Source organism: Rattus norvegicus, chromosome 17, assembly GCF_021556685.1.
Source record: "Rattus norvegicus strain SHRSP/BbbUtx chromosome 17, alternate assembly SHRSP_T2T, whole genome shotgun sequence".
NCBI lineage: Eukaryota > Metazoa > Chordata > Mammalia > Rodentia > Muridae > Rattus > Rattus norvegicus.
Genome location: NC_141550.1, coordinates 85237111 through 85264491, shown reverse-complemented (window position 1 = coordinate 85264491; position 27381 = coordinate 85237111). Strand labels below are relative to the sequence as shown.

Sequence of the window (27381 nt, the reverse complement as noted above, 5' to 3'; positions counted from 1 at the left end):
AAGACATATGGATGTGAGAAATCCTCAAGCAATAAAAAGGCAAAACAAAAATAATTGATTGCTATATTACTCTAATAATAAATCAAAAAGAAATTCTACTTAGGCTACATTGGTCCACACAATGGGCTTAGAAAGTAATTTCTTAAAGAAAAATAGACTTCGAAATCCTTCTCATCTTTAACTGAAAAAATTTGCTTGCCCAAAATTTAGCATCCCAAATGTTAAAATATTCAATACTTTCCCAGGAAGTCTTATAATAACCATTATAATTTTGTCATGCATAAGTTTTATTAGGTTGCATGAATAAGCTTGTTTTCTATAGGCTTGCATTGGATTTAATTCATAAAATTATTTAAGAAAATAAAGGCTGAGTTGAAATGAGCTTAACCATGAGATGAATATGAGAATTATTCTACTTCAACAGCATTTGGAATTAGTATGCAAATTAAAATCTCTTTATTCATTATTCAAAATTATCCTCTCCTTTCAAATGTGTGAGAAAAGTTAGAGAAAAATGATTCTCAGGAGAAAGAAGTATAAAGAAAGAGGAGTACAAAAAGTAAAAGATGAAAATAAAAGGTCTAAAAAATTGAGGAGATAATTTCACAGGATTTTGTGATTGTAGTTAACCTCTATATCACTGTATCTTAAATATATCCATTTAATTCATAATATAAAGTCAAAACGCCTTTTAAAACTGGCCATCCTAATTTTACTAACACTTAAAAACATGGGAAATCCTAGTCCCTGGCAGATGAATTGGCCATGTGACTTTTTACTTGGCTTGTTCTAAAATCTTGGTTCTTATGGCTTTCCCTCTAATGACATAGTTGGAGAGAGAAGCGTACCTGAAACTGCTGTGAGCTCTGGATTGTGATGACATTTCTCTCCCACCGACTTGGGAGTACCTCTGTTTTCTGCCATAAATGCTGAATAGGATATCCATACATGGTTTGAAGATTTGCTATCAATTTGCCATTCTGGTGACTGGAGAAGTTATAAAAGGTAATCTGTAAAAAAATAATAATAATTGGTACCCAAATAATTGCAATAAGGGAATTGCCAAGTGTGCCAAGAACATGAGTTGTGTGTTCAAATACCTGACAAACTTGCTGATCATTAGTTGGAAGGAAAATTCTGCTTTTTATCTTTGAGGAGATGGAATCCACTCTGTAGACCAATGCGAGAAAATGGGCTGTGACAAACAAGAAGTATCAAATTAAACTCAAACTGATCACTGGCACCTTATTGTAAGCATTACAGGTGATTATAGCTGTGTTTAAAGGATTAACTATTTTTACTATTTTTTTACATTTTATAAGGTCAATTTAAAGAACTAATAATGATTATACTCTTTATAGCATTATTATGGGCATTAGTCCAAAATATAATGAGATATATAATGAGATAACATTTGACATAGGAAGTGGCAACTTCATAAAGACTGTCTACAAAAATAAGCACCTTAGCAAGAAATCCAATGAGAGCATTGTTTTCTATATCTTTGTCACAAAAGTCTTGAGCAACATGGCCCTTGCTTTTCCCAGAAACACAAAGGACAGCACAGATCCATGATATTTTCTTGAATGTTGTGGTATTAACATGTATGTATGTTACTGTTTAGAAGCGAGGCTGTCAGAGAGTCCCTGATGTACTTTACCAGAGCTATCATGGCTGATTTTGAAGCCCCTGTTATCTGATACTCTGTTTTCTACATTGCTGCTTGTCAAATGAGTGAGGGAGAACAGTGGTGACAGTGATTATGATGACCTATCTATCCAAGTCATTCAGTGGTATTACAAAGACAGACTGGAAGTCAAATCTAATTATCACATCATTGCATCAATCAATATTAATATTATAAAGCCCATCAACCTCATCTTCACTGGTATTCTGGTAGAAAAATTGGGCATCCATTAGCTTGCTCTTCAGGTAATAAACATATGCCATGAAAATTACTAATTTGTAAGCATGAGAAATGGGGATATAAGGCTGGTTTTAAACAAATTATTAGGTCTACAAATGGAAACTAGTGATATTAAAATTATTGCTTGCAATTACTATTCATGACTATATATATAGTCATGAATATGTTATCATATGTAATGTATATCCCACACCAGCAAATCAAAAGAGCAAAAACACTCATATACACAAACAGATGAGTACAGACACCAACATCACAACAACAATAACAAAATTTAGCAGGAATCAACCTACACTGCTCCTTGATAACTCAATATCAGTGGTATTCTGAATAAAAATACCCAGATTAAAAGAACGGGTGCATAAAACAGAATGTTTTCTTCTGTTATATCCAAGAAACACTTGAACCTCAGGTTATACATTACCTCAAGGTAAAGGGTTGGAAAAAAGTATTCCAAGCAAATGGACCTAAGAAGAAAGCTGGTATAGACACAATATCTGACAAAATATACTTCAAGCCAAAACTAGTCAGAAGAAATAGGAAAGGATATGACATAGTCACCAAATGAAAAATCCACCAAGATGACATTGAAATTCTTAACATCAATTACCAAACAAAAGGACACTCAAGTTCATAAAAGAAACACTACTACACCTTAAATCACATATTTAATCGCACACACTCATAGTGAAAGACTTCAATACCCCACTCTAATCAGTTGACTGGTCATTCAGACACCAATGAAAAACAGAAGCCCTCCAGCTAACTGAAGAGAAAAACCAAGGGAATGGAACAGACACTTAAAGCATAATTTACCCAAACACAAAATAATATACCTTCTTTATAGCACCAAAAAAAAAATCCTTTTTCTGAATTTAGCATATACTTAGACACAAAGCAATTCTGAACAGATATAAAAATTTTAAATAATATCAAGCATTCTCTCTAACTACCAAAGATTATAATAGGATATGAACAACAGAAAGCTTACAAACTCATGTAAACTAAACAGCTCATTGCTGAATTAAAAAGGAGTGAAGGCAGAAATTAAGAAGGAAATTAAAGACGTTGTAGAGCTAAATAAAAATAAATACACAGTGTAGCCGAGCTTCTAGAGCACAATGAAGGCAAATCCGAGACTCCTAAGTTTCTAGCAGCACTGAGTGCCTACATTAAACAAACAAACAAACAAAAAAAAAACAAAAAAAATAGACAGCTTACCTAAAATCTCTAGAACAAAAAGAAGAAACTACACCCATGAGGCCTAGATGACAGGAAATAATCAAGTTCCGTGCTGAAATTAAAAAATAGAAACAAACAGAAGCTATGACAAAGATACAAAAAACGTCAATAAAATAGTTCCATGAAAGAACTGCCCTTTCCTCACGTGTACTAGGTCAGCCTTGAACTCTAATGTACCCATTGGCAACACTCAGAGGGAAACCCCATAATTTAGTTTTTCAAAAAAGAAAGCAACTATGTTCAAATAGTAATAATAAGAGCAATAATAAGAGCATCACCTAAAACCAAGAGGAACGAGTCTAGACTAGATTTCTAGGGAGGATGGTACTGGAAGAAGACAAAGATGGTTACCATGAGGATGTCTTTACGTCTACAAGTTAACCAAATAAAGGACTAGTTTTCTGGGGGAGTGGGGAGAGAGCCGGTTTCTTGAAAAAAAATCAGTATAATTGACAAACTGTTAGCTAAATTAACTAAAAGGTGAAGAGAAGAACCAAATTAACAAAATTAGAGATAAATGTGGGGAACATAACCGACACCAAGGAAATCCAGAGAATCATAAGGATATACTTTAATAATCTGTACACCAGCAACTTGGAATAGCTTTAAATGGGATAATTTTTCAATATATACTACCTACCAAAATTAAATTAATATCAGAGAAGCAGTTTATACAGACCAACAACTCCTAGAGAAATAGAAGTCATTGAAAGACTACTAACTAAATAAAGCACACACTCAGATGATTTTAGTGCAGAACTGTACCAGACTTTCAAAGAACAGTTAATGTTAGCACTCCTCAAATTCTATTTAACAAAGTAGAGAGGAAAAGAACATGTCTCATTTGTTTTATGGGGCCACGACTACCCTGATACCCAAACTACATAAAGATTAAACCAAAAAAGAATAGAGATTAATTTCCTATATGAACACAGGTGAAAAAATTCTCAGTAAAACACTTGCAGATGGGATCCAAGAATACATTAAAAATATCATTCTCCATTATCAAATAGGCTTCATCCCATAAATTCAGGAGTGGCTCAACATACCTAATGTGTTAAACATAATCCATTCCATAAACATGCTGAAAGACAAAATCCACATGATCTTCCCATTAGATGCCTAAAAGGCCTTAGAGACATGAAACTGAAAAGCTTCTGCACAGAAAAGGATTTCATCATTGGAACAAAGAGGCAACTTAAAGAAAGCAGTGTTTTGGGGAGATTCAGGGAACTTCTGATGACAGCTCATTTTGGAGTGAATGTAGAATGGGGACACACTCATCCATTGCTGGTGGGGATGGAAACTCATGCATTCTCTATGAACAACAGTGTGGTGATTCCTCAGAAAAACTGGAATGGATCTACCTCAAAATCCATCTATATCACTTTTTGGTATATACCAACAGGATGGCAGTTACTCAACCACGTTCATTACTGCTCCACTCATAATATCCAAAACTGCAATCAGCCTAGACATCCTTCTAAAGAAGGACAAACAAAAAGAAAATGTAGTATGTCTATAAAATAAAATATCACTCAGCCATTAAATGAAATGAAGCCATGATACTTGCAGGTAAATTTATGGAACTTGAAAAAAATCATTTTGAGTGTGGTAACCCATACCCAGAAAGACAAATATTGCATGCATCTGCTTATAGCTGGCTATTAGTTGAAAAACCAATGATATCCAAGCTAGTTTAATATATAGATCCATAGAGATTATGTATAGAGTAAAAAATTAGGTGGACACATATATCTTCCTCAGCAAGGGGATGTGATAATTATGGGTGAGCGGACAGTGAGGGAAACCTGGAACAGGGTAATTAAGTGAGGAAGGAATAAAGGGAGAGTCAGCTAAAATTAACAAATATTTGAGGGTCATATGAAAACAATACATTTGAACAATTTTAAAATATATACAGATATAAGGCATTCTAGATGAAATTATCAAACAATGAGAGAGACAGATACTCAATTGGACATCTCTTGGCATTAAATGATCCGTCTAGTACCAGGTATATATGTTGTACCTAATGGAGTTGGTAGCCAAGGGTTCCATGGGAACTCCCACACAACTCAGAGAGTTGCAAATACTATAGGTTGCTCTCCACAAACTGATGGCACGACCCTATCCTGAAGGTAACACCTGCACTACTAATGGAGACGTACTACATGGAGAAGTCAAGCTGATGCCTATATAGAACCTTTGCCCTGTGTTCCAGCATCTTTCCTCTAAGAAGGTACCCTGCATGCTACCAAAAGTGAAATATAAATGCCAGCACAGATTCAGACCCTTCAATCTTCAATGGTGTCCTGTCTTCAAGATATACCACCATAAGGGTGGTATAAAGCTTGTGGGAGGAACCAACCTTCATGTGATTTGACTCAATGCCTACTCCATAAGATGGAAACTATACCTAACCCTACTTGCTGGCAAGAACCGAAGACTACCTATTCAAAGGTAAAACCAAACAGTACTATTCGACTGGAAGAACACGCAATAAGGTGATCCTTAATTATATCCTGTTATTCCCATAAATCAGTGTTATAGCCATAATTCAGCCACCAACAGAGAAGCTTCTTCCAACAGCAGATGGGAATGAAGACAGAGACCCATAGCCGGGCATTGAGTGAGAGAGTGAGAGACCATGGGACACTCAGACCTAAATGAAATGTCTCCATCAAATCCCTGCTCTCAGATCTCAGGGAACTCTGCAATAAAGGATGTGGAAAAAGTGAAAGAGCCAAAGGGAAAGAAATACAGACAGACACACACACAATACCAAAGTCCTCTAAATCAACATGAACAACTCTTGTAAGAATTCACAGAAACAGGGGCAGCATGCACAGGGCCTGCACATGTCTGCACTGATCGAGTCCTGGAACTGAGAGAAGTGAACAGATGTTCCCAGTCATCACCCAGATGCTATCTCCAATTGGTAACTATTTGCAAATGAAAATTTTGTTTTCTTCAAGAGTATCTTACTGGGGAAACAAACTACTTTTAATGGTAGACCACATGTCCAGCAGTAGATAGCCTTTAGAAAAAGAATCTAAGGGGCTGGGGATTTAGCTCAGTGGTAGAGCGCTTACCTAGGAAGCGCAAGGCCCTGGGTTCAGTCCCCGGCTCCGAAAAAAAAAAAAAAAGAAAAAAAAGAAAAAGAATCTAAAGCCATCATTGTGGGTTCCTTGTCTCATAATGTTGGGATTTTATCTTTAAATTTACATATTCTCTCTTTTGTACCCTCCAGAGTCTTCGTGTAAATATTATGGCTTTCAGTTTTGTGCTTTTATGGAATTCCCGAGAATGCAAATGACTGTGTGTCTGCATCTATCTCTTTCTTTGGTCTTTGGGAAGCACACTGCTCCTCCTGTGTGTTTAGATTGTTGTATTTTCTGATGGCTGTTGTTTGTTTATCTTTTTCTATTTTATCCTTATACCTTAGCCTCCTAAGGCTGTAGAAATGGGCTGTGTCCAGGTGGAAGGAGAGTTGGGGCTGAGAGGAGTAGAAGGAGGGGAAACTGTAATCAGGATATATTATATGAGAAAAAATATATTTTTTCAATAAAGGAAAACAATCATCCATGGCATAAAGATGGAAAATAACTTTCATCTGTCAAGAAAGTTACTGAAATTAATCATTTTTGCATTAAAATTTAGATTTATGTATTTTACTTTATGCATATGAGTGTTTTGCCTGTATGTGTATGATGTGCATGCCTGGTGCCCACGGAGGTCAAGTGGGTGTCAGATCCCGTAAGGTCACAGATGGTTGTTTCTGGTTCTTATTTGAACTGCTTGTGTAGACTTAGGGGCTTTGGTTGTCTTGCCTTCCGTTCCTTTAGGCTCCTCCACTCCTTCCACATCCTTAACTGCAGAGTTCCCTGAGCCCTGGGGGCATGTGTGTGAGCTCTGGGAATAGAACGCCTAAGTGTCCTCCTCTCTGTCTTGTTCCTGCTTCCTGGCTTGTAAAGACAGTCACTTCAACTTAAACATCTCCATCTTAAAAATCAAAGTTAAGATCTGCATATGAAAGTGTCCCTGCTATGCTAGTTTTCTGGGCTCGCTGTGACCTCACCCAGGACAATATTTCCCAGTTTCATCCACATTCCTTCAAATTTCATTATTTCATTCGTACAGTGCTGAATAAAATCACATTCGGTCACTCATTAATCAAGTGATGGATGAGGTAAAGGAATCAAGTCAGAACCTAGAACAAAGTGTATGAAATTGTTAGCCATTCGGATGAAAAATTCAAGTGCATACAGAAAAAAAAAAACCATGAAAGAAGTTTAAAAAAAGACCCAAATAAAAGTGTTAGACATAAGAGGTCATCAATCAGATAAAAAGACAAGGCAAGCAGAAAAGTGGGTTTGACAATAATACATCCATATTTACAAAATAAAAAATAACTCATAAACCTGACCAAAGAATCCCTATGTATAATACATCTGAGACCAAACCTAAGAAACCACAAAGTGGAGGAAGCTTAAATAAAAGTTAAAGGCATAGACAATGTATTCAAGGAACTTACACCAGATTTCTAAAACCTAGAAGAAATGCATGTCCAAATATAAAAGACATTTAGACTCCACGTAGATATGACTGGAGAAGAACCTCTCCCCGATATACTATAGTCAAGACAGCAAGAATCTCTGATCAGGACCCAACTAGCCAAGGAAGCTTGTAAAGATGCATTTCATGCTTAGAAAGTAAATCACCATCAACCAAAGTTGTTATAACCTGTAAAATTATCTCCTAAAATTGATAACCCTAAGCGATCTCCAATTGTTAAACACTTGCAAATGACAATCTCGTTTATTCCAAAGGAGTCTTTTGGGGGAAACAAAGCACTCTTAAGGGTAAGCCACATAAGCATCAGTACATGACAGCAGCCTCAACAGTATCTTTGAGGTTCTTTGTCTTATTATATTGTATTGCACAAGAGATTTAGTTTATTTATTCTTATTTTTTAACCTACATGTCATTTGCATATATTATGGCTTCTAGTTTTGTGTTTTTATGGGATTCCTGAGTAGGTGAATGAGTGGGTCTCTGTGTCTCTATATGTTCCTTATGCCTTTTCTTGGGCTCATTTCCTTCTGTTTGTTTGTTGGTTGGTTTTGTCCAATTATGATGTTTACTTCTTTTATTTTACTTTATTTTATATTATCCCTTAGAAGCCTGCTTGATTTCTAATGAGAGAAAGAATGAGGGATGGATCCAGATGGGAGGGGAGGTAAGAAGGAACTGGATGAGGAGAGGGAGGGGGCACTGTTATGATGATATATCATATGGAAAAAAATCTATTTTAATTATTTTTAAAATGACTGAAATCAGATTGCAAAAGTAGTTTCCTTGCCTTTTATAGTCAGCAGGACCACATATCATGGACCATTTGGTTTTTTGTGGCAGCACAGGTCATAGGTATCAGCACTTGCCACAGACCTAAGCATGGTCTTCAGTGGCAGAACAAACTGTGGACAACAATACAACCTTCTGCCACAGCACTGGCCACAGATAGCATCATAGCCCTTGGCAGCAGCACAGGCTAAGTACATTGACATGGCCTCAAGTGACAGCTCAGGCCACTCAATCAAACTGGTCCCTGGCAGCAGCATGACCCATGGCATGGCCATCAGGCAGCACCAGAGACCACAGACATTCACATGGTCTTAGGAGAATGCAGGCCACAGACATCAACATGCTCCCCAGTTACTATATGACCATGGACACCCACATGAACCTTGAGCCTGGGGCAGTGGATGAAATGTCCTGAGGTAGCCTCCTTGGGCAGCATGGAAAATAGAGGTCTTTCAAAGAGGTCCAATCCAGAAACTGTTGTTCCTCAGAACCAGGGAGATCCTGAAGCTATGCAGTGTATTGAGGGGCTGATTCTGCACAAGCCACAGGATGGTGCACAGTAACCTATTGGCCATAGTCAGCAAGGACATACCTCCTCCATCCCTCACAATCCACTGCAGCCTTTTCTAACACCTATTAACCTATCACCACTGTCTCATCGCCAGTTCTGCCTCTTTCCACAAGCACTCACCACTCCATTTCTCAAACTTCCAGACTCTTCTTTCAACTTTGGAGATCTGTTTAGTTCTACAACTCATATTAAATGGTTCTATATGCATACATTTTTTGCAACCTACTTTTAATAAGGGTTCAACCTCTCCTCTAGCCCACCAGCAGAGGTGGTGGAAGAGAAAAGTTATCAGGATACAGGGGAAAGTGGACCTGTTCGGCAATAGTTCTTTGGGGTGAGCTCATCTCCTTGGGCAGCAGTTTAGTCCCGTAGCAAACACCAAACATCACCTAGCAGCTGCAGACCAGTCCTCTAGGAAGGCAGACAGCAGGCATGAACCAGTAGCTACAGTCCAGTTCTTTCAGCAAGCAGACACCAGGCAGCTGTAGTTCAATCCTGAAGAAACCACCAGGCTGGCCAACTGCCTGAAGTGATGCTGCAGACGTGGTAAGCTGTGGCAAGAACCTCACAAGCAGTTCTTAGGTGAGTTTCTCTCAATTATGTGAGGCAAACCAATACATGTGCGTCTTCAGTGAAGAGTACGGAGGCAGAGCAAACCAAACCAATGTTCAGTGCTCATCTCCCACTGTCTATGGGGTCATATTTATACTCCTTCATCAAGCATCCTTTCACCTGTGACTGCTTTAGGAAAAGTCTCTTATGTGTGTGCTTTAGCAAGGCATCCATTCACGTGTGTGCCCCAGTAAATCATCATTTGGCATAATCAGCTTTCCAAAGAACTAGAAGCTTCCACTTCATGGTTCATTTGCTTTCTTTATGTATAGGTGTTTGTTTGTCTAGTCCTTTGTACTTTCTAAATGGTGACCTTCCATGAGGGTATATATTTGGTTACAAAACTCTTTTCTGTGTGCTGTCCCTTTGTCTGAATGATGGTGTTCTTTGCTATACAGAAAATCTTTAGCTTGATGATATCTCATTTATTTGTTGGTCTTAATGAATATCCTAATTTTGTCCTGTTTTAGAAAGTCATTTTTTGTGCGATTGTGAGACTGAGAGCATCTGATCTCATAATTGCGGTCCTTGGTCCATTTGGAGTTATGTTTGATGCATGGTAAAAATATGAATCTATTTTTCATTCTTTTATATTCAGTCATCCGATTTGATCAGCATAATTTGTTGAAGATACTGTCTTTTTTCCAGGATCTATTTTTTGGCTTCTTTTTCAAAGATCTGATATCAATATAAGGGGGAATTGATTTCAATTAGATTCTACTGATTAACATATCTGCATTTATGTCCAAAACTATGGTGTTTCTATTACTATGATTCTTTAACAGAACGTGAAACTGGTGTGCCAATGCAACTAGAATTTGTTTTATTAATCAGGATTGATTTAAGCATCTTGTTTTTGTTGTTTCTTTGTTTCCACACAAAGTTAAACATTTTAATTTACATTTTCAATAAAGAATTAAGTTACAGTTTTTATTCAAATAACTCATTATATTATCATCATTATTATTATTGTTGTTATTATTAATTTTCCTTAGTCACTTTATATCCTGCTCCCTGTCCATTTCCCAGTCACCCTCTTCCACAATTTTCCCTGCATCTCCCTTCCCCTTCTCCCCTGAGCTGGTGCTGAACACAGGGGGGTGGATCCCAACATCCTCACACATCAAGTCTCTGTAGGGCTGTCAATGACAGGGGGCTGAGTGTACCTGGAAGAGAATGGGGGACAAGGGATGCGAAGAAGGACGCCAAGACAAGAGTCTGATCAAGGCGACAATTTTATTTTTCCCCAAGACTGAATTTATACCATAACAGGGGTAGCAGAGGGAGGGTGGAAGTAAGAAACATTTACACAGGCCAAGGACACAATATTTGTGTGGTCAGGGAATCAGCTGATGTTGACAGGATGTCAGAAAGGTCACGTTTGTCAGATCTATTAGTCAGCAGGATGTTGGTTTTTCAGAAAGGTTACGGGTCATCACATTGGGTATCTTGATGTCAGATGTATTTCTCAGCAAGGTCACAACCTTATCACATCATTCATCCTGACCACCAGATTTGTATTAGTCTTCTGCAGCTGGCTGGGGATTTTCCATGAACCCAGTCATATTTAACTAACCATAATAATAACATCAATAATGGAGGGCTTCAAGGGCATTGCTCCCAACATAGGGCTAGGTGTACCCTCTCCCACTGAGGCCAGACAAGGCAGCCCAGATAGAAGAACATATCTCACATGTAGGCAACACCTTTTGGGACATCCCTAGATTCAGTTGTTTGAAACTATGGTTATATGAAGAGCAAGCTGTATTTCTGCTACATATATGTGGAGAGGCCTAGGTCCCACCCATGTATGTGCATTAGTTCAGTCTTTGAGAGCCAAAAGGGTCCAGGTTAGTTGACTCTGTTTGTCTGCACGTGAGGCCCCTACCACCTTAGGGGCCACTATTCTTTCTCCTATTCTTCCATAAGAGACCTCAAGCTCCAACCACTGTTTGGCTGTTGGTGGCCTTGACTGTCAATTGCTTTTGGTAGGATGGCCATTTTAACAGTATTCATTCCACAAATCCATGAGCACTGAAAGATTTACCATCTCCTGGTGTCTTATTCAACTTATTGCTTCAATGTTTTTAAGTTTCTATTATATAATTCTTTCATGTGCTTGAATAAAATTATCCCAATATATGTTTTTGGGGCTATTGTAAAAAGTACTGTGTATATACGCATCCTTCTACTTCCCTGGAAGTTTTGTTTATCAGATATAGAAGTTTCCTGGTGTCATTTTTACGGTTGCTTATATTCAAAATGTTATCACCCTCAAATAAAAATTTAGAAATCCATGGAGAAATAAGAATATTTAAAGAAAATAAAAAATGAAGGGATTTTTATGACAAAAAACAAATCTGCATACATTTTGTAAAAAAATAAGGCACACAGAATAAAATACAGTCTTGACTATGAAAGTCCAGAATATAATACATTCAATAAAAGTAATAGTATTCCATCACAGAAAACAAACAAAAGCCCTAAAACTAATAAAAAAGTATCTATCATAATCCAACTAATTAAAATGTCTAACAAAGCCACAAAAAATAGCAAACCCTTTCAATAATTATCTTAAATGCTAATGTACTTGACTCATAAAAAGTCAATAGCTATTTATATATTGGGAACATGAAATATTCACTTCATTGGTAAAGACACAGTAAACAGGGTAAAAATATGGAGGAATATTAAAAAAACAAGCAAGAGGTTGGGGATTTAGCTCAGTGGTAGAGCGCTTGCCTAGGAAGCACAAGGCCCTGGGTTCGGTCCCCAGCTCCGAAAAAAAGAACCAAAAAAAAAAAAAGCAAAACTAAAACTGATTCAATTCTCATGCTGGTTATATCAATCTAAATTTAAACAAGTCAAGAGAGATAAAGAAAGTCACCACATAGTAATAAGAAGGACGTTCCTCAAGAGAAATGCAATGTAAAACATTTCTCCACTTCAGGATAGTTCTCTCACTGTAACTTCAACTTTTCAATGCCTATTTTTAAGGATGGTTCTTAAACTCTTTAATTTCCGTTTTAGCCCACCACTACCAGAGGTAGTGAAAAAGAAAGGATACAGGGAAGTGGACCTGTTTAGAAATGGTTCCTTAGAGCCACTCTCATCTGCATTCTCAGGAAATCAGCACTTCAGTTCACAGATCAACAGTGGCAGCTCGATCTACTCGCAAACGCTTCATGAATACAACAATAGTCCAGGTCAGTAGAGTCAGTATAAAAAACATGAATCAGTGGCAGTATTACTACCCAGCGGAGACAGCCAGGTCTCAGCCTGAGCACAAGTCAGCAAAAGGGACCAACAGGAATGCCAGAAAAAGTTTTCAGCTGTGCCTCTCTCTCAGCAAAGCAAAGACTAGCAAAGACAGAAGACCCATAAGCAGTAAGATATACAAGCAAGCCAAGCTCAACCTCCATTACTGTCCAGCGAGTTCTATTTATACTCCCTCCAAATGTCATGTGTCCATATGTCCTCCATGCAACATCACTCTGCCAATCAACTGAAGTCTGCAGAAGCAGCAAAAACACACACAAAAAAACAAAAAACAAAAAAAAAAAACAAAAAAAACAAAAAACAAACAAAAACAAAAACACCTGTTGCACACCACGGAAGTTTTTTGGGGCATTTCTTTCTTTGGAGTCCCAACAAACGGAGTTCAACTGAACAATGTAAGGCAGACAAATATCTGCGTGTCATTAGCAAAGAATCCTTCATCATGTGTCCTTTCATGTGGTTGCTTTAGCAGCACACGATTGGTGATTCCTGTGTCTGCTTCAGAAAAGCACCCCTTCAAGTGTTTGCCCCAGAAAAATACCATCCAACACAACTGTCTTTCCAAAGAACCCTTAGGTTTCATCTTCAACTCACATTTATGAAACAAATATTAAAATGTCCAAAAGGTCAGATAGGTCCTGTGGCAATAACAGTGCCTCACTTCTATACTCAAGGGCCACATTCAAACAAAAAGCTAACAAAATTCACAACTAAACTATACCATATATCAAATCAAGATGAAAACATGATATATAAACACTCAGAAGCTATCAGTACATCTCTGCTCTTGCATTAGAGAAAAGGTGTATTACTTATGCTACGTAAACCAGGAAAAACAAAATATATACAGAAATTTAAAACTCTAAATAAACAAAAGTGGATATGTGAGTGGGTGGGTGAATGGAGATATGTGTAAAAAATTTGACTTTATCAAAATTATCCATGCTGGTGGCTAGCATGATAGCTCCATGATTAAAGACACTTGCCATTCAAGCTTGGAGACAAAAACTTGATGATGTGAAACTGTGAAAAGATGGCAAGAAGAGAACCAATTTCACCAAGTTATCCTCTGATCTTTAGATCTATGTCAGGGGACCAAAATATTGATAATCGTGCAAACACACATTATAATTTTAATTTTAGTTATTTAAGAGTTCTGTACAATGCTATCAGTTATTCCTCTCCCCCAATCTACCAAATGTTTTCCATCAACTCATTGAATCTAACTTGTGATGCCCATATATTCTTGAATGTACATTTTTCCAAAATAAAATGTTAAATGTATCATATGATACACGCTTAAGGACATCTACTCTCCATCTCCCAGTAAGTATCAGTCTCTAATAGCTCCACAAACAAGTATGGGATCTCTTGCTCACTCTTCCTCCATACTGAGGTTACTCTGTCTTAACAGTACCCAGATCTTCTGCATGTTTCCATAACTACTTTTAGTATACATGTCAAACTGTCCTGCTCTGTGCAGAAAAAAAAAATAAAAATAAAAGATTCCAAACACCTTGTAATTATTTATGACCTCTGATTCATAATACTCTGTCTTCCCTAACTTGGTGACTTTTTCTTTGCTGTGAAAAGATACCAGGAACTAAGCAACTTATAAAAGAGAAAGTTTTTTATGACTTATTTTCGTTCACAAAGTGAACCACTATGGGAACATGGCAGCAGGTAGACAGGCACTTAATAATCTGGTGCAAAAACAGAGAGGTTACATATTGAGACAACCATGATGTGGACAAAGACAGAAACAGACATGGCATGGGGAGGAGGGGAGAAAGAGAGAGGGAGAAAGAGGGAAAAATTGTAAATGGAGTGGGTTCTTGAAATGTCAAACCCCCAACAAGACCACACATCCTAATCCTTCCCAGACAATTCCAAAAGTTTAGAACAAAACATTCAAATATATGAATCTGTGAGGGACGATCTCATTGAAGCCACTAAAGTTTCATCTTCCACAATAATTCCTCAGGCTGGAGAGGATGGGTAGTGATATAGATAAGCACGTAGGATTGAGCACGCTGAAGTCTTTGTGTTAATTACCATCTATTGTAAATAGAAGCTTCTCTGGTAAGGAGAGATAGATATAGATATAGATATAGATATAGATATAGATATAGATATAGATATAGATATAGATATAGATATAGATATAGATATAGATATAGATATAGATATAGATATAGATATAGATATAGATATAGATATAGACAGATATAGATATAGATATAGATATAGATATAGATATAGATATAGATATAGATAGATAGATAGATAGATATGTAATTAGGAGTTGTTTAAATAATATTTCCATTTATGTTAGTAGTAGTAGGTTTTTCTTCAAGGCTTCACTAGCCACAGGTTCTTGATCACAGTATTGAGAGTAAATATGGTTATCCCCTGGAGTGCAATTTAAATCCAATAAAAAATGGTTGGTTATTCCTATTCAATTCACACCATGATTATAACAGTGGCCATGTCTGCTGGCCAGTCATCATTGTAGTTCTCCAAGTTCATCTCTGTGTAAGGCTGATGGTTACTGGTTACTGTTCTCTTCCAGCAGTATGTACTAGCACTATGAACTCTAGTCAGGGGAGATGAAACTTCCAGATAAGTATCAGTTTGATTTATCTCTGTCTCATGACTCAACTCTGGGCTGTGTTCAGCAGTAGGTCAAGTTCTAGAGGATAACTAATAGAATTCACGATGATGCAATATGTAGGGGTTTATTGCATCTTTCATGCCAATAGTCCCAAGAGAGTGAACCCATTTATGACACTCAGATTTTTATTTGTTAGTCTCTGGTATCAAGTAAGGGCATTGTAACTGTTCCATTTCTCCACTTAAATTATTTACATGTATATGAAGCATCCATATATGTATGTATGTATGTATGTATGTATATATATATATATAAACATCTAGACACACATATATATTTGTATGTGTATATATTTATATGAAGCCACATATGTGTGTGTGGGTATATATATATACCCACACACACATAGAGATAGAGATAGAGATAGAGAGAGAGAGAGAGAGAGAGAGAGAGAGAGAGAGAGAGTTGCTTCTACAGTAGGAGGAGTACATATTACCTAAAGGTTTTAGTTATTTATCCCTCCCCACACTCCCCATTACCCTGTCCCCTTTGTCCTATGATTTTTAATTAATATATACATACTATGGAAAGAAAATAAGTGACAAACACGGATTCTTAACAGGGAACACTTTAAAAATTAAAATCATTGGAAATCAGGACAAGAATGTGGAAACTAAATGTAAATAACTAGAGAAAGTCATGTCATGTAAAAGAATAAAAAAGGCACAAGGGTTTGACACAAAACCAAGCTGCTAATTGGTGTCCAGATGGAGTCAAGAACACAAGACTCCATGGTTCAAATGCAGATTTTATTTATTTTATTTTTGTCTTTCCAAGCAAAGGAAACTTTACAGATGTTAAAAGTTAATTATAAGCATGAATGGATAATCAAGGAATTATGCAGCTCTCTTTCTGTAAAATCTGAGAAAAGAGAAGGTATGCCCCTCAGCCACTGCCGGGCCTCAGTTTTTGTTGCTGCTGTGACAATCTACTTTATAGTCAGTGACTTTCAGTAGCACAAATGTATTATCTCCCCATTCCTGTGGGCTATAAGGGGAGACACAGGATGACTTAGTCGAGTCTTTGCTTAGATACTCAACATGCTGAAATTAAGGTACTGGCTCATTTCTTCCTCATGGCTCTGGAGATGAATCTGCCTTCCAATTCAATCAGGTTGTTAGCACAATTCTGTTCTATGCAGTTATAAAGTGAAGGTCCCTGTTCCTTTGCTAACTACTACGTAGTTCTTCATTTCTGAGGGCTCTCCTAGCCTTCTTTTATGCTGTCTTCTATGCATGCTTTTGGACTTGGAAGCCTTCTCCCTCATCTCTCCTATCTTCTCCTGTTTATGCCTCCTATGGCTGCATTTAGCCCACTTCAGTGGTTCAGTGTAATCTTCTGATTCTAAGGTCAACTAGTTGAAGCACTTAGTTACATTTACAAACTTCTTTCCCAGAAGTACCTGTGTCTGATTTGGTAGCTGGGGCATAGGAATCTTGCAAAAGTGGCAATGTTTAAAATTATGCTAACCAGGACCAGTAGATGTTATTTGTTTCTCATGTTTCCTATGCTATACAGCAGGTGTTGGCCAAAGCTAACAAAGTCTAACCATAGTGTAGGTTACCGTTATGTTTTCAAGGGGTGTGGAAAATTCAAGTGAGTATTAATGAGAACAGAGGCAGAGAAATGACACATGCTGAGTTCTTTCAACGAGCCAACTAGCAAAATTCCATCATAATTGATGACTTTCATTCTAATTCACCACTGGCTATCATTCAAACATAAGCCTTTAAAATTTTCTATTATATTCACTACAATATACGGTTACTGAATTCAGATAGTTCCACTGAGTATGACCATTTTTCACTATGGCTCAATTAATTTGAATAAATTTACAAGTAAATAAGCCATTAATCCTTAAAGATACAATTCATACTAAAACAAAGGGAATTATACAAAGGTGTATTTCGATATTTTAATGAAGAATCAGAGCATGAATCATTTTTAGCTCTGAAATTAAGTTATACCTTAAGTTATTTGACAGTTTGATTACTAAGGTTGTATGGTGACTTACCGTGATGTTGCATCCACTAATTTATGCATCTAAACTGTCATTTCTAATCTCCTCATTGACAGATACATCAATTTGAAATAAAGTAAATTGAAAAATAAGATGATATTCTGATTCTTCATAGCTGTCAAGTTTGCTAGGGAACTATGAAAATCCTATGTAGTTTATTCTTTTCAACTGCAGAGCACATACAATGTTCCAATACATATATCATTAGCTTGCTGATCAGAAATTATGGTAGAAATTTAAGGTTTTTCAAAAGTTCTACTTGAGACAGAGGAACTGTTAAGTTCCAAATATCCACGCCTTTGAAATACTTTGGCATTCCTTAGCTACCACCTTATCTCCATTACTCACTGTTCCTCCCCATGCATGAGACCTTCCACTGTGAAGGTGCTCAGATCCGGAAGAGAAAATGAGAGAAAGAAACAGTAGCATTAAGAAAATCAGTAACATTCAGGTGACATGAGACATGACATCCTCAGCATACATGCACACTTAAACACATACATACACACATAAATACATCTTTATTGACTAGTATTGTGTATTGTGTATTAGTCCAGGCATGCTATGGCACATATGTGCCAGGCACAGAATACCATTCAGTACCCCTCTCCCCGTTCCTTGTTAGGTTTTGAAAATCCAATTCAGGTTGTCAGGTGTGCATAACAAGTGACCCACTGACCCATCTCACTAGTCTCACTGCTTAAACTCTTAAGTGTTTAAAGCAACAGACTCGTGCTCAGTCCTTCTGTGTTAGTTAGGTCTAGTCCCACAGTACAAAGCAGAATAACTGGGACACAGACAATACAGCTCCAAAAACAGAATCCTTAAACAAAGGCAAGCAGATGCCTAGAACAGATGAATCATGCAATCGAAAATTCTCTGGGTAAAAACAATTTAGATGCTAGCAAATGATATCTGATAAGAATATACATTTAGGAGCAGACTTCATCGTCTTTGACCAATTGTGAGTTTTTTAATGTACATATGAATTCAGAAGAATAGTTAGGTTAGGGTTAGTGGAATGTTTTTCTTTTGTCTCATGAGCACAAAACTAAGGTTTTGTTTTTGTTTTATGTCAGTAGATTGAAAGTTCACAGGGGAGAACTGTACTCCTTTCCACTGTATCATTGGGCCCTAGGGCAGCATTAATATAACACAGATGCTCAACAAAGAGCTTTTGGGATAGTATGGAAACTAATAAATCAATATTCATATTTCCTCATTTCAATATAAACAGCTATTCAAACCACAAAGCTTTAAATGCATGATTTATATAGTGACCATGAGGGATTCCCCACATTCAATGGACTCTTCATGATAACTAATCCAACTCACTCTATCATTCACCCTGCCTAGTCTTCTAACATCGATGTGTGTTTTCAGATCCTGGAAGGAAAGCAGCATGAGCCAGACAGGGAGGTGCTGGAGATCACTAAAATGAAAGCCCAAAGATAAACAAAATGATTATAGTAGGAGACAAAGTTTGTATTAGTCCTGTTGTAGCTTGTTGTGCCATGTTCAGTTTATATCCCTCCTAAGTCTGCTCTTTTCTGAGGGAAAATGTAGGAGAGATTGATCTGCAGGACTGAGGACATGGTGAGGGATACTGATAAAAGTGGAAGAAGGGGAATTTTTGGTAGGAATGTACTGTATGAAATAATTTTTTAAAAGATATAAAGAATTATGGGGTTGGGGATTTAGCTCAGTGGTAGAGTGCTTGCCTAGCATGCACAAGGCCCTGGGTTCGGTCCTCAGCCCCCCCCCCCAAAAAAAAGAATTACAAATAAAAATCTGAAAGCTCAAACCTTAAGGGGCTCTGAACATAAACAATACAGGTATAATTTTTTTAAGGAGTAGAAACACTGAAAGCAAAGAAATTCCTCCAGACACAAGAATTGGATGACATTTCAGGAAATTTGTGTGGCTAAAGCTCTAATAGAAAGGCTGCTGGGTAAAAACTGAGAAGGGGGACTCAGAAAGCTATGTCAACACTAAGAAAGAATTGTAGAAAGAGAACAAGGATAAAGATGTCCATGGTCTAAGAAGAACAAGTGGAAGCCTGTAAAATAGAGAGGGGTGCTGAGAAAACCAAAATGCCTTAAGGGAAGGTAGGTAAAATGAAATTGGACGTGTAGAATAGTATCAGGAGAAAGACTGAAATAATGTGGGACAAAATTATCAGGGAGATAACATGGTGGAGGGAAGGATAATCCAAGGGAAGAGTGCATGAAAAAGTCATACAAAGTCACTTATTTGACAATACAATGAAAATATAATGTAAGAGAGTAGATCCATGTGGCATAAGTTATGTGTGGGGAGTACTAGAGGTTAAAATATTCAGCATGGATAAGAGGTGAGGAATGAAGGAGGAGGAGACATTTGGTGGGTTAATGTGCAGAAGACTTATGAAAACCCATTAGTTAATAAAAAATTTCAGCAAATAACTTTTAAAAAATTAAAAGTTCATCAAATAAATTTTTAAAAATACATTGCACATGTAAGCAATGAGGCTCCCAAAAGGCATGAGTTATGAGATACAAATTATCATACAAAACGTGGAATTTTTCCTTACAAGCAGGGTGGTCCTAGAAGCACCCAAAGTAACATACGTTCTTGCAATTCTCACCATAACTTGCTGGTTAGACTCAAAAACTGAAGACACTACATACTTTAACTGTAGCACATAGAGAAATAAATCAACAGCAAAACAGCCAGGATACTTCCTCACTGATAAATAAATAGAACTGAGGACTGCTATGTAGCCTACAAGCAGTGTAAAAACATCAATAGTTTCACTCAGCACTGGACCCTACATGCTATAATAACAACCTGTAAGCCAAGATGTGTCTGCTATAGCAACAGTGGCATGACTGTTATTGGGCAAGTAGCCACTTTCTGATTAGATCTGAAGTGTGTTCTTTAAGTCCATATCTGGTTCCTGCCCCTAGAGGGGTTACAGGTGTGGCTGCTGTGTCACATGTGCATTATTAGGTGGCATAAAGGAGATGGGCTATGTCTATGCTCTGTGTTATGACCTATAAGTGTCTGAATAATTAGTGTAGAATAACATTCTGTAAAATAGCAAACCTGAAATAGCCACCAATCTGATGCCAGGCAGGCCTATATGGGCTCCCAGAATGCAAGCATGCCAGATACTTGAGGGACTGTGAGGGTCTGGACAGTGGTGATACCATGATAGACAACCTTCACAAGAGGCAACTCTGGCAGGACAGGAGAGAATCAAAGCAAGACAACCACCAGACTGGCACCATGAGGCCTGGACAGGGAGCTGAACTGAGATAACCACCAGTCTGGCACCACACAGGGTTTGGGGTTCAGAACATGCCCAAGATGACCCCTGTTCTGTGCCATAATGCAGGAGAGTGTCATACCACTCCTAAGACCACTCCTGAGATGACCCCAGGCACTCAGAGTCCCCAGAGAACACTAAGTTGGGTAAGTAAGTGGTAAAGAAATGGAAGATAATAAAATATAGAAGGGTGTGAGCACAATGAAGAGGGATAGAACTAGAGACGTTAGGTTAGTGTGGAACAGCCTGATGTAAGTCACCACATAATGTCACCTGGGACCATGGTGGGGTCTTGGCCTGTACTGCCACCAGGGGCCACATCTGGGTCTGTGGCTCTGAAGCATCAGCAGTCTGTTACCACCAAAATCCAGGCAGACACTTCTAATCCAAGCTGATACCCAGGAGAATGTTGATATCTGAGGGCTATGGAGACCTGGCCCCACCCCTCACCTGGGCATCAAAGGAGAGCTGTTTTAGGAAGCATGAGAGGAGAAGAGCTGACCCTGCTCAGAGCCATCTGCAGTGTTCAGGAGAACACATTTACAAGTTTTGGGGGACCCTCCCTAGGGATATAAGAGTAGAAGAGTTGGGCCTACCACTTATTTCCTGAGCAGTGACATGTACCACACACAAATCTCCTTCTCCACACTGCTCACTGCTCGCCACTGAGGCAGACAGGAGAATTTGTCCCAAGCTCATAAGGACAGGAAAGTCGCCCTTGTCTATCACCATCTACAACACTCAGGTTAAGCAGGGTAGAGCTGGTCTTTGGGGTTTGCTCATGAGCTGACTCCAAGGGCATGAGAATGGGAGAGTGGGATTACCATCTTAGATCCTCCCATACCCAGATTTTGAGTTGGCCCACCCCAATGTCTACTCCATTGATGAACTACTGGAGTACATGATGGGGCTGATCTACAGATCCAAAACTACAGGATCTCCATGACACAGGACAGAAATAGGATCGCTAAGAACAGTCCCAGTGAGGAGCTTCCAGTACTAATAGAGTAACCAGAGGCTTCATACCAGACAAAGTCATTGCAATGGACATTAGCAAACACAGAAGTGTGAACAGAAGGGTATTATTGTGGGACACACTGTAACCTACTACAGTATGAACAGTATTTTTAGGTTTTTTTATTTCTCTGTTAGAATGAGGTTGCAGGGGTGGAATGAAATATGAGAGGAAGGGGAGAGGAGTGGGATTGGGATACATGATGTGAAATTCACAGAGAACCAATATAAAGTGCTTTTAAGAGTTCATAGCTGGGGAGGTCATAGGCTCTATGATAGAACCTGCTGTTGTTATTTTATTAAATGGTCACGTTCCCAAATAGATGTTTAAATACCTGGGGTACTTTCAGCCTTAGAGGAGATTCTTTGGCATTGGTCAGCCATCAATGAAGAGACTAGTAACGGGCCAAAATGCAAATAAGAGATTGCAAGTGTACTAACTATAATATATCTATCAATGAGCCCATTCCCCACAAGGCTCCAGGAGCATCACAGGGAGCATGGAATGGATGAAAGGAGCAGGAGGATAGGAAGGCCCGTGAAACGCTGTCTTCAGTAGGAGACATGGTTACTGCACCCAAGAACATACAAAGCCGCGGTCACCTGGATAAGAGTTACACAAGATCAAGCCAAGCAAAACTCCAGTGTAGGCGAAGGAGGCCCCAATCCTCACTGAGGAGACCACTGGCTGTTGATAGTGCTCTGAGAGAGAGATGGTAACGTACTAAGCACACATGAGATGCACAAATGGAACTTTTTATGTGGAATATCGCACATAAAAAGAAGACATAATTTAAAAAAGAACGTGTCAGTGATACATGGTAAGTTGGATGTACAAAGGGGTAGATATGATCATATGTTGATGTATATAATTGTCAATAATAAAAAATTCCAATTATAAAAAGTAAATTCTGGTCATTTGGCTAAAATTCCAATCTCCTTGTGGAGGAAACAGTTCTAGGCACTAGGGAAAAATGTATTAAAATATTATTTAAATTGCTGCCCACAAGAAGAATGACAGTGTGGTGATTTGCATCTGTGTAAGTTATTCATCAGCTTAAAAATTCACAATATATCATCCTGAGTGAGGTAACTCAGGTCCAAAAGGACATGCATGAAATGTACTCACTAATAAGTGGATATTAGCTAAAAGATGTACAGAATATCCATGATACAATCCACAGAACTCTAAAAGGTTAACAAGCTTAAGGGCCCAAGTGAGGATGCCTCAGTCCCACTTGGGAAGCAGAAGAAAGCAATCATGGGGGGGGGGGCGCAGAGGGAGGAACCTGAGTGGGAAAAGAGACAGGGAGGGGAAGAGGAGAACATGATCTGGTATTGGGTGGGGGAAACAGACTGAAGTCAGCAGAAAGAATGGAAACAAGCGACCTTGGGAAGTAGGAGGTAGGGGGATGCTCCAGGATGTACCAGGACTCAAAGGGAGGGACCTTAGATGAAATGCTTTACAGTGGGGAGCGGGAATTTGTAGAGCCCAGCTCCAGCAGAAAGACAGGGCAACAAGTGAGGGGTGGGATTACCATCTCATAGTCAAAAACTCTGACCCATAATTGTTCCCATCTGAAGGAACTGCAGGGACAAGCATGGAGAAGAGCCTGAGGAAAAGGAAGTTCAGTGACAGGCCCAAAGTGGAATCCAGCTCAAGGGGAGGCCCCGAGGCCTGACATTGTTACTAAGGCTATGGAATGCTCACAAAATGAGGCCTATCGTGACTGCCCTCCGAAAGACCCAACAAGCAGCTGACAGAGTCAGATGCAGATATTTGTACCAAACCAATGGAAAGAAGCTGCTGATATCTGTGGTTGAATTAGGGAAAAACTGGAGAAGCTGAGGAGCAGGGTGAACCTATAGGAAGACCAGCAGTCTCAATTAACTTGGACCCCCAAGATCTCTCAGAAACTGGACCACCAACCAGGTAGCATACACCAGCTAATATGAGACTCTCAACACATATGCGGCAGAGGACTTCTGGGTCTGGGTTCAATCAGAGAAAATGCACCTAACCCTCAAGAGACTGGAGACCTCAGGGAGTGGGGAGGTCTGGTAGGGTGGGATGTGTGGGTGATGACATCCTTGTGGAGAGTGAGAAGAGGTATGGGATGTGGAACAATCAGAGGGTGGACCAGGAAGGGGATAAAATCTGGAGTGTAGGGCTAGAAAGATGGTTCAGTGGTTAAGAACACTAACTGCTCTTCCAGAGGTCCTGAGTTCAAATCCCAGTGACCACATGGTGGCTCACAACAATCTGTAAATAAGATCTGATGTCCTCTTCTGGTGTGTCTGAAGACAGTACAGTGTATTTATATATAATAAATAAATAAATTTTGTAAAAACTCTGGAGTGTAAAATAAAAATTAAGTAAAAACTTAAAAATAATACCATTTAACAGAAAAATAGAGTTTTGAAAGTAAAAAGAAAATCATAATATATTCTGTAAATTATGAGAATACCAAGTCTAGAGTTTCTTTACTATTATTTCTAATGCCCAGGGCATGCATGGTATGTACTCACTAATAAGTGGATGTTAGCTTAAAAAAAGTACAGAATATCCAAGATACATGATATATTTATATATGTAGTTATTTAGCAATTCAGGGATATGCACTAACCTAGAACATACTATCAACTAAAGTAACTAAAATCTGTTGTCTATTTAAACAAAGTGAGATAAAAAAAAAGACAATATGGGACTAAGTTTATCATTCAAACATATGTGATTTTAAAATTATGTGGTTTTATCAATACATTGAAGACAACAATAAAAACAATCACAAAACTGAAGTTAGACTTTTGGAATGCATTCAATTTAGATGCAAGAAGAAAACATTGTCATCTGGCAATGCTGTGTGTTTACTCACTGTGTTTATGACAGAAACACAGTTAGGAAAAGGGAGAAAGAACAGGGCATAAGCGGATCAGCAAAAATCATCAGTGAATGCTCTACGAAGCTCCTGAAAGAAGTCATTTCTTATCAAAGGAGCAAGATTGGTAGACATTAGATAAAATTTTAGAAGCTCGTGCACAAAATCAAACGGCATTAATAACAAAAGAAGTTATTAAGATATGTGAATTTCAACATAGAAAACAGAAGTGAAGAACATATTTATTGCACTAAAATACATTTAGAGTATTAAAAATTAGAAATGCACTAACAATATATCCATAATTAAGTCAAAATAAAAGAAAAAAACAACAACTTGTCACCAGCAGAGGTACCTTACCTGTCATACTAAATAAAATTTATCAACTTAAAAGAAATGTTACATTCAGGGACTTAGAAGGGAGTAGAAACACTTTAGATGGCAAATATAAGAATTATTTTAGTATTATTTAAAACAAACATTACTACCTGTTGGCATTGTGTATATATATATATATAATATTATGGATATATATATGGATATATATCCCCATATATACCCATATATATATGTACCCATATATATATATATGTATGTATGTGTGTATATACATATATCTATATATAGATAGATAGATAGATAATGGATGTAATACATATGCCGTCTACAAAAATATATAAATACTAAACTGTTGTTTAATAATAAACCTGTTTCATTGTCTATGGATCTATCTCATGTAAGAATTGAGCAAGGTAACAAGGTATCTAAATCACCATATGAAGGCATTCCCAAAGAAGAGAACCATAATCTGTGACAGGAATGAAAATATTAGAACTAAAGATTAATGTTTTTTATTTTGCTAACTGGTCCATTTTGATTTGTACTGGATTATGCATTTTTAAATTTATTTTTAAAGCTTTATGTATATACATATATATTTATCTTCATTTGCGCCTGTGTATATTATATGTGAAAACCAAAATAGTGCATCAGATCCCTTGGGGTAGATAATAGGTGACTGTGAGCTGCCCAGTGGGGGTGCAAGGACAGCATTTCAGACCTTCTGTTAAAGCAAGAGCCCTCCTGACTGTAGAGCCGTCTCTCCAGGTCCTGGATTCTACCTCTGAAAAGCTATCCAATTCCTTAATTCACTGAAACTCTCTTGAACATTTTTATTTTTGAAATTATAATATAATTGCATCAACTCCCCTTTGCTTTCTTCCCTCCAAACATCCCACATACCACTCCTTTATATTCATGAACTTTTTCCCCATTATTTTTGTAACATTCACATACATATATATGAATAATAAATATGAATATATATTTCTAAATATAACTTTTCCCCATTAATTGATGTTATATTCATATGTATATGTGTGTGTGCACGTGTGTGTATGTGTATGTGTGTGTTTATTTCTAAGTATAACTGAGTCTATGTAATGTTACCTGTATGCATGTTTTCAGGGATGATCTCTTGGTATTGGGTGGTCGTTGGTGTGTTCTTCCTTGGGAAAGACTATTTCTCCCACTAGCAGCATTCCTAAGTTGCATGTAGTTCTTTATGTAGGTTAGAGGCCTGCGGGCTTTTCTTGTCCACTGTAGAATGCCTACTGTTTTTGTATTTGTTGAAATTATACTTAAGCACTCCTATTGGTGAGAATTTATAGTTTCTGTTGTTGCTAGAAGACACCGTCTCACATTAAACTTCTTGATCCTCTCAGACTCTTACAACTCTATGCTTGTTCTTTTGTAAAGTCATATTGTCATTTCAAAGATGTATTTGAATTTCTGATAGTGATACTACTTTATCAAAATATAGTACTGTATGCTTTTAAAAATAAACACTATATTTCTAAGATCCTGAACCTTATTGGATTTCAAATACTGGCTAGAGTGATATTTTAATACCCTAATAGATTTTCAAGCTCAATGCTAATACCTCCAGGCATTGAATGCATGATGAAAATCTTATTTTGAAGCACTGGCAAATTATTTCAAGAATAAGTTAATCAAAAATGTCATTAATACTTATGAACCAAGGATTCTGAAATGGAGTCAAGATCCTAAGATTATTTTTAATAAATATTTTCAAGGACTTATATCTAAAGTCAGAATAATTCTTTTCTTAAAATTACTACTAGGGATTATTCACAATTTAATATTAATTGTATTTATGAATGATTCACAACTACTATTAGGATGATCAGTCCATTATGCCAGAGGATAACAAGGCTCTTTTGCCTGGGTTTCTTGTAGAATCATCATCTCATTTTAAAATGCAAAGTGCTGAGCCTGTACAGCCAGCTGATGGACAGTGCCAAGATTCTATATCCTCTGAATCCCCAGAATTTTTAAAATTAATTTCTTTGCTTTATATCTAAATCATAGCTTCCCCTTCCTCCTTCTCCTTCTACCCCCACTTCTCACCAAATATGCCACCATCTTGCTGTCTTCCCTTTCTCTTCAGAAAAGGCTCTGAAAAG

The 27381-nt window shown here is 37.7% G+C and overlaps 1 protein-coding gene and 1 non-coding gene across 3 annotated transcripts in view; one reads left to right on the top strand and one right to left on the bottom strand.

Moving 5' to 3' along the window:
• Positions 1 to 27381, bottom strand: part of Malrd1 (MAM and LDL receptor class A domain containing 1) — a 724504-nt gene that overhangs the window by 665337 nt on the left and 31786 nt on the right. For both annotated transcript variants that reach the window (XM_087589615.1, NM_001287618.3), the window contains 2 exon segments: positions 1101 to 1195; positions 849 to 1010 (listed from right to left, as the gene is read on the bottom strand). In XM_087589615.1, the coding sequence (XP_087445741.1) occupies positions 849 to 1010; positions 1101 to 1195 (257 nt within the window).
• On the top strand, positions 20630 to 20763 carry LOC120097989 (small nucleolar RNA SNORA17). Its single transcript, XR_015642070.1, has one exon. It is a non-coding gene; the product is annotated as a small nucleolar RNA SNORA17 (small nucleolar RNA).